The 7,749-nt window shown below is 55.6% G+C and overlaps 1 protein-coding gene across 3 annotated transcripts in view; it reads left to right on the top strand.

Moving 5' to 3' along the window:
- The first annotated feature begins 423 nt into the window (after positions 1–423).
- Positions 424–7,749, top strand: part of UNC5B (unc-5 netrin receptor B) — a 68,897-nt gene continuing 61,571 nt past the window's right edge. Inside the window, exons 1-2 of one of the 3 annotated variants that reach the window (XM_068950934.1) lie at positions 446–598; positions 1,266–1,381. Coding sequence is in view for 2 of the 3 variants with exons in the window: in XM_068950930.1 (XP_068807031.1) it covers positions 514–598 (85 nt within the window). In the remaining variant the exon portion in view is untranslated. Of the gene's footprint in view, positions 599–1,265; positions 1,382–7,749 lie in introns of all 3 variants that reach the window. The other 2 variants (XM_068950930.1, XM_068950933.1) reach the window with 2 other exon arrangements.

Below are 7,749 nucleotides of genomic sequence, written 5' to 3'. Positions count from 1 at the left end.
TCTTTTTTCGGCCCGTCTCTCCGGTCGGTGCGGACGCGGCGGGGCAACAATAAATCACTGCTCGCTCACCGGGGCTGGGCTGGGGCCGGGGCTGCGGGCGAGCCGCGCTCCGGCGCCGAGCTCCCCCTTGCGTCCGCTCGTCCCCACTGCAGAGCGGCCCGCCGGGCTCCGGTGGTTGTTATTTCGGGTTGTCGTTACTGCCTGTTCCCCCCCACCCCTTCCCAAAATACAGCCGGGCGTTTCGGGGCTGCCAGCTCCCGCTCCGCGGAGGGTGCGCGTTGAGCTTCCCCTGGAGCGGGGTGTGTGTGTGTGTGTGGGCTGAGGCCGGCAGCAGCTCATCGCAGGCGCGGGGGGGGGGGTGGGGGGGTGGCCGGCCCCGCCCTTGGGCCGCTCCGCTCCGCCCCCCCCGGCCGCGCCGGGCCGCGGGCGCGCCGGGCAGCCCGGCAGTGGTGGCGAGGCGGGCGGGCGGGCAGCAGCGCTGCGCACCGCGCTCCGCTCCGCGCCGCTCCCGCCATGCCGGCGCTCCGCCGGCGCCCCGCCGCCTTCCTCCTCTTCCTCCTCCTCCTGCTGCTGCCGCGCCGCTCCGCGCCCGCCGCAGGTAAGGGAAGAGAAAACACACAGCAAAAAAAAAAAAAAAATCCCAATAACCCGCTTTTTTTTTTTTTTTTTGGGTTGGGTTTGGTGCCGCAGCGGAGGGGGGGGGGGCGGCCGGGCGGGGGGCGGCAGCGCCGTCGCTGCTGCTGCCGCCTTCCCCCGACGTTAGGGTCCTTCCTTGCGGCTTTGCGGGGAGCCTGCTGGGGTGGAGGTGCGTCCCGAAGTTGCAGCGTGATGACAGGGGGAGGCCGCGCGCTGGATGGAGAACATTGGGGGGGGGGGTGTGAGGGTTTTTTTTATTGTTATTATTATTTTTAAATCCAGATTGAGGAATGTGGGGCGGGTGGCTGCCGCCGTGCAGGCGGCGGGGAGCGCGGCGCGCAGGAGCCCTGCGAGCTGCTCCCGCTGCCGTCTTTCCCCTCGCTGCTGCTCCCCATTGCTGGTTTTTTTTTTTGGTGTTTTTTTGTTTTTTTTACTGGCTGGGGAAAAAGCCAAACAAAACCGTCCCTTGTTTAGAATAGCGTTGATTCTCAATCTCCCCCCCCCCCCCCCCGCCCCGGACTCAAATAAGTGGTTATTCATCCTGCCTTTTAGCTGAGGTTTTTGTAAAGCGACCTACGGGTGGTTCAGGGCAGCTAAGTGATCTTTTTTCCCCCCATGGCTTTCCAAAGTTTCCCTGCGCACGAGTGAATCCCGTGATTGAGGCGCGCTCGAACGCGGCCCTTCCCCGCGCGATCCCTGCCACAGAGCAGCGTCCGTCCTGCCGCCCTCTCCCGTTAGGGCTCCGGTGAGCAAATTCAGCCCTTCCGCTCTGGTGTGGTTTGTTTGTTGTTTTTTTTTTTTGCTCTGCAATTCATTAACACCTCCTCCCTCCGTGCCTCGGGACTCTGCTTCTCCCTCTGCCTCCCTGCTGCTGCAGGGAGGGAAGGGTGGCACTGCTTTTCCTTTAGGCACAGCTAGATATATACACACGTATATATGAAATGTCCTTAACTGTAGGTCTGGGAAGCAAAGACCTATAAAGTTGGCTGGCTCCAGGAGTCTGGAAGAGACTGTAAATAACTGTATAACTGTAAATGTCAGAGCTCCGGAGCTGCCTGTCACGCCGTGATGGGCAGACAGGTTGTAATCCTTGTTGCAACTTTGAAGCCCCGTATACGAATACGGCTGGTTGCTCCCTCCCTGCCTCGGAGAGGAAGGCAGCATGTGACGGGGCTATGCAAGCCCATCACAAAGCTGCACATGGCACGGATTTGTTGTGTTATTAGTTTAAAGGCGTCTCCTGACAAGCTGATTTTTGGAGGAAAATGAGCCAAGCCTTCGTTTCTGAAGCGTAATTAAGGCAACGAGGAATTTTGGGGAGGGAGGTTTTTTTTAATTGGATTAGTGTTTTTCCACCTTCGCAACACAAAGATCCAGTGTGTTTCAACAAACGGAGAACAGCAATAGCGTTATTTACTTATTTAGTGGAACGGACGTTGTTGCAACAGCGTGTTCCGAGTGGGGGGGGGGGGGGATGAGGAAAAACTTATTTGCACAGGAACAGGCTAAAAAAGAGAGAGGCTCGAGGGCCGGCAACTGGCATCAGGCTTGCAGCGCCGTCGGAGGAGGGTGTGATGAGTTGGGTCTGTCGCGAGGAGAGCTGTGCGCGCGCGGGGGCGGCAGATGAAGCCGGGGGGAGGCTGCCGGACCGGAATAGAGCGAGGATGCTGGGGTCAGGGTTTCAGCGCGTTGGCAGAGCAGGAGAGAGGCTGGGAAAACGGGATTAGCTGGGGTGCGGAGGGTCAGGCTTTAGCCGCGTTAGCCAAGCGGCCTGGTGCCCCTGGGATGGGAAACGCAGGCGAGGGATGGCACGGGGTGGGGGCTAGATGTGTGCACGCGGGATCCCTAAACAGCTCCCGTGTCCCCCCCTGCCAGGCTCTGTCCTACGTGGCCACCAGCTCTTTATTTTTGCAGGCACCAAGTTCCTGCAGGGATTGAAATAAAGTAGGCAGGAGCGAGGGAATCACAAAGGGGAAGAAAAATCAAGCCCAGCTGAGCTGGGAGGGAAGTGTGCGACGGCTGCCTCGAGGCATGCTGGCGTTTCTCACGATATGACGTACAGAAGTTTTTAGCTGTGGATCCATAACCACTCCCTCTCCAGGAGTGCTGTGCCGAGACCCAACGGGATGATGGAGTGGACCGATCGTAGAGGCGTCCAGCCTTGGTGGCAATCCTCCTCTGTGTCCCTGCCTCCCCGGGAGGGAGGGAGGGAGAGACATTGCAGAGAGAGGAATCATTTTTCTCTGTAGTAACAGAGAACATGTATATTATTTATTGTGTTGCATTTTGCAATAGGGAGAGAAGTGATGCTTAGGATTGGGTTTCTCTTCTGAGTGTTTGAAATACAGAAGCAGTAGGCACACTCATCCCCGTAATTGATGTTTTCCCTCCTCTTCTGGTGTGGGAATGTGCTCCGCGATGACTACCTTCCCTCCTGATCTCGAGGTTTTACGTGCTGGGCTCCTCGCCATTCCCCGACACGGCAGTGGTTTTGTTGTGTTTGCACATGCCACTCTTAATAAGAAAACAACTTGGTACCAGGCTTGCGAGGTCTCCGGGGTGCCTTTCCCTCGCCTCCTCCCTTCCGTGCCAGCTGCGCTTAGGTTGCAGAGCGGCAGTGCAAATCGGGAGGGTGATGCTGGGAAATTCAGGCTGGCCTAAGCAGCGCGGACCTGCTATCGCTTGTGGCGAGGTAGCAGCATATGGGCCCGCACGCAAGAAAGGGGGAAAACCGCCCCGAACAAACTCACTCCTCCTGGAGCTCCTGGTTCTTGTGCTACCTGACAGAGAGAGGACCCCAGAGATTTCTGGGACTAAAATAGCCAGGGCAGTAGGAGCTACAGGGCAAAGCCAGGGAATATTAGGACAGCTGTATGGCAGAAGCTTTGAAAGCCCTGCCTGTGCTGCACTGATTTTTCTTCTGTGCAACCAGGTGTTGTTATCCACTTTTATCATCCACCAAAGCTGCTGAAAAGTATGCTGGGGAAAAGAGGCTCCCTCAGCTTGCAGTTGGCTCTTGCAGGCTCTGAGCTGGCTGATGAGGGTGGGCAGATGGTCCGACATGGGAACGGATGGATGGTGCATCCTTTGGAGCCTCAGGGCTAGAAAAGCCATCCCAGTTGAGGGTAGGTGTGTCCAACCTTGGCTCTTTTGTGCCATCATCAGGAGAACGTCTGGGAAAATATGACATTGGGAGGTGCTGGCAGTGCTGTCCGTGACCTCTTTGGGTTGTGGCTTCTCGTGGAGGACGTGTTTCTGCATATTGTCCTTGCAAATTGCAGGAGGATTCCTGCCCGGTGGTGTCACTGCATGCAGATGGCAGAGGGAGATGCTTGGAAGACTTGTGGCTTAGCAGCAGCACCTGACGCTGCATGAGATGGGGATTTGCTTGGCTGAGAACAGTGGGGTGTGAAAGGGTTTCCCTCCACCCCTGTCCTTCAGCTTCTTAGTTATGGAGTCCTAGAGACAGGTTTCTCTCCTGTCTTTGCACGATAATGACAGAAAGAGCTTTTAAAAAAGGAGAGAAACGGAAAAATACTCCTCTTAAGAAGACAAAATCCCTTGGAAGTGGTACTTGGGGGAGAATTTCATACAGCATTTTTTTTTTTCCTGCTTAGAAGTCGAAAGCACCCAACTGCCAACCCAGTAAACATGGCTTGAAAAGGCACACTGTGTCCTTTCTGTCTCCTCTCCTGTCCCCAGTGGGAAGGGCCCTGGGGGTGAAACTGGAAGGCAGCGAGTGCTCTTGGCATCCTGCAAGCTAGCTCCCTTTCCCATCCCTGTGCTGGTGGTGCTAGGAATAAAAAAAAAAAAAAAATCTAAAAAAATCTGCATTTCGAGTCAGTTGAGTGCGCTAGAGCATGATGTAAGGAGCAGATAAATGTGAAAGCCTCTTGGTTTTGATTCCATTTCTAGTAGCAACGGCACTTTAAAGTCTTGAACTCTGCAGCTTTCTCATTCTTGGCGTGTTTTGGGCTGGTCGGGATTGGCATACCAGCCCCGTAGGTTGATGGGAAACGCCATGCTCTGGGCTCGCATGGGGCCGGAGCCGGGGCCGTGTCTGGAGAGGGGACAGGAAGCGCCGCGCGCCGGGGCGATGACGGTGGGGGCTGCGCCGCGGCTGCGAGGAGTTCGTTACAGCAGATGTCGGTGCCATAAAGCCACGGGTCCCTACTGGTTCTCGTTCCCATAAGAAGCAGCAACGGAGTGTGTTGCTGGTAAAGCTGTCTGGTGTGTTTGTTTTTTGGAAACCCGAGGTTCCCACCCCCTGCCCCCAAAAGGCCCTTTGCACCCTGTGCGTGCACCCCAAGGAGCCATTGGTGGGTCCACCACAGCAGCGCTAGTTCCCTCCTGCCGGTGGCTTTGGAGGAGGCACGGTCCCACGATGTGCATCCTCCCTTTCGCTCTGTGCATGCCAAAGGAGTTGGGTTGCTTGCTGCAACTGGTAATTTCCTTATGTTTGACTTGAACCTGACGTTGATCTCCCCACTTGCAGCGTAAACCTCGGTCCGAGTCGCGTCCTCGCTCGCAGGACGTTGGAGGAGGTATCTGCCTCCGCTCTGGGGACGTCTGAGCCGCTCGCGAAGCGCTGCCGGCGACGACACGGCCTTTTCAGGCCCGTTGCCTCTGTGTTTGGCTCTCCTTCCTCGTGCAAAGCCGTGATTTGCTGCAATCAGTTGTGTTGTGCAAACCACCCCTGCTCGTGAGTCAGAGCGCTGGGACCGAGCTGACGCTGCCCTTGTGCTTTGGGTGTCGGGAGGTTCACAGCCTGTGACGCAAACAGGAGCATCTTCAGGCGCGCTGAGAAAAACATCAGTAAGACGAGTGCTGTTTGGGTGGATTTTTGTTATTTGAGGCTGGGGTTAAGGTGGGAGTTTACCGCTCTGCTGCGGCGTGGGGAGTGCAAGCACGAGTGTCCTGCTGCACGGGCCCAAGGGATGTGGTGAGGGAACCCATCCTATGGGGCACACGCCTGCATGGGAAGCAAAGGGATAACGCACGCGAGACTCCTCAAATCTCGTGCTTCGTTGTGGAGGTTGCTGTGCGAGGGCAAGTGAGGAGCAAAGGGCATCCACGCGTTGGATGTGATGCCTTGTTTGCTCCTGCCTGAAATAAAAGCCATTTACTTTCCCAATACACCTGTGTTTTGGAAACATCCTTGCTACTTCTAATGGCTATCTGCCTGTAAAATAGGATGCAGAAGGTATTTTTTTGCGTGTATAGCTGAGGAGAGGGGTTGGGAGTCTTTTCAGGGAAGCCCTCTGTCTGCCCCGAGCGAGTGCTGTGGGCGGAGGGAAGGGGTTGCAGCTCCCATTGCAGGGAGGCTGTTGAGGGAGGGGATGGCATTTGCCAAATCTGGTTTTGGGCTAGCCCGAGCTGATGTTTTTCTCAGTTTCTATGCTTTCCTCCTCTTTTGGCCTTGAGTAGCAAAAGCCTAAGACACCTGAACCTAAGCTGTCTTCAGCAGGGTGTTCGGAGTGGCCTCGCTAGGCCCTGCTCTAATGCAGGTCTGTGATTTTGATTCCTTTTTTTACTAGCAAGGCAAAGTCCTCAGCAGAGCTTCAGCCCTCTGCTCCAGCAGGTCTTGTTCCCCTGTCTGTTCATCCCAGTGTGACTGAAGATCAGGTGGTCCTTTCGTGGCTGTGGCAGAGCTCAGGACCTCAAAGAAACCAGAGATGCTTTCCCCCAGCTAGCAGAACTCTTGCTCTTTGTGGCACTGTGGGAGTGTCTAGCTGGTAGCTTTTGGGAGATGTGGCTCCTGTGTCCCTCAAATCGGGCTTGGGCACTGGAAAAAGCATTGTGTGACCTGCAGTGGGGTTGCGTTAGAGTTGGGAAAGATAAAGCTTCCTCTAGAGAGGAAAGAAAGCATCATAAAGTTGCTGTAACATCTGATTTCATGCCTGCCCTCTCGGGGGCTTCTTGTGGTGGGAGCCTTGAGGCCCTTGGCTGAGTGAGGTGACCTCCTAAACGCTCCCTGAAACCTTCATCTAGCTGTCCCTGCTGCTGTGCACTCTTGAAATTTTCTGTCAACGTAGTTGTAGTGTGGATTTCTTATTTTGCCTAAATCCCAGCACAGAGGGTAACGTTATTCTTTATGGTCTCAGCTGGGTCTTTGTTTAAGTAAGCTTTGGTCCTTTTGATTGTGGAACAGAGTGAGAAACACGGGCTGTGTGCACGATGGAGATTTGGGATACTTTGCTTGCCTTCTGGTTCCCAACTGTGTTAGTGTTATTTTTGAAGTCTCCTGGTTTTTGGGAGGCCTGACTCACAGCCCAGGAATGTGCTGGGTTGGCAGCCCCTAACCTGCTCCTCACGCAGAGAGGGGAAGGAGCTGCTGTCTCTTCTTCCCAGGCCTGTGCCCCATCCTCTCGCCTCGAGTCGGCTGGTTTGAGGCGAGGGAAAGGCACAGAACGAACCCTGGAGATCAAACACAAATGAGGCTGGGAAAGGCCGAATGAAGCAACGCTTGAAAATGAGGGAAGGGAAGCAGGAATTATTTAATATGGGGCCTGCTCCAGCGTGTCCTGCACAGCTCGCTTTCATCTTGTGCAAGTCCCTCCCCGCTCCAGCCTGTCGCATGCAGCCGAAAAGCAAGGTCTCCAGTGTTCCCGGAGGTGTTTTGGGTCTTTTCTGAGACCTGTGCCCTTCCTAGGGGCTCGGTTGAGCTGGCTGGGTGGTTTGCTCCCCACTGCAACGAGTTGGTCCGGACCATGCTCATCTGTGTGTCCAGGTTAGCCTTTGTTGTGAGAGGTCCTGGGCTGCTGGTCCTTGTCCTTGTGTCTGAGCTGTGTGACTGGGTGTTGCTCACCTTTGCATAGCTTGAGGGGCTCTGAACCTGCAAGCTGTAACCCAGACTTGTCAGGTGGCCAGGAGCGTATGTGGTAAATGGGTTGTGATAAGGAGTTTGGGTCCGTGTGTTTCTCCGTGTTGGGCTCAACAGAGAAATTGAGGTGGGGAACAAGGGAAGAAATGGCAGCTCTGGAAGCCCCCCATAGCGATGTGGGTGGGAAGAGCTGCAGGCCGCCGTGACGCTGAGGAGCAGGCAGGATGCTTTAGGCTTGCTTGAAGAGGTGCAGAAGAAGAAAGTGTTTCTGTGCGTGGGACGACCTTGGC

This window comes from Struthio camelus, chromosome 7 (assembly GCF_040807025.1).
Source record: "Struthio camelus isolate bStrCam1 chromosome 7, bStrCam1.hap1, whole genome shotgun sequence".
NCBI lineage: Eukaryota > Metazoa > Chordata > Aves > Struthioniformes > Struthionidae > Struthio > Struthio camelus.
Note: the sequence above shows the minus strand (reverse complement) of the source record. Positions and strands in the feature narration are given on the sequence as shown.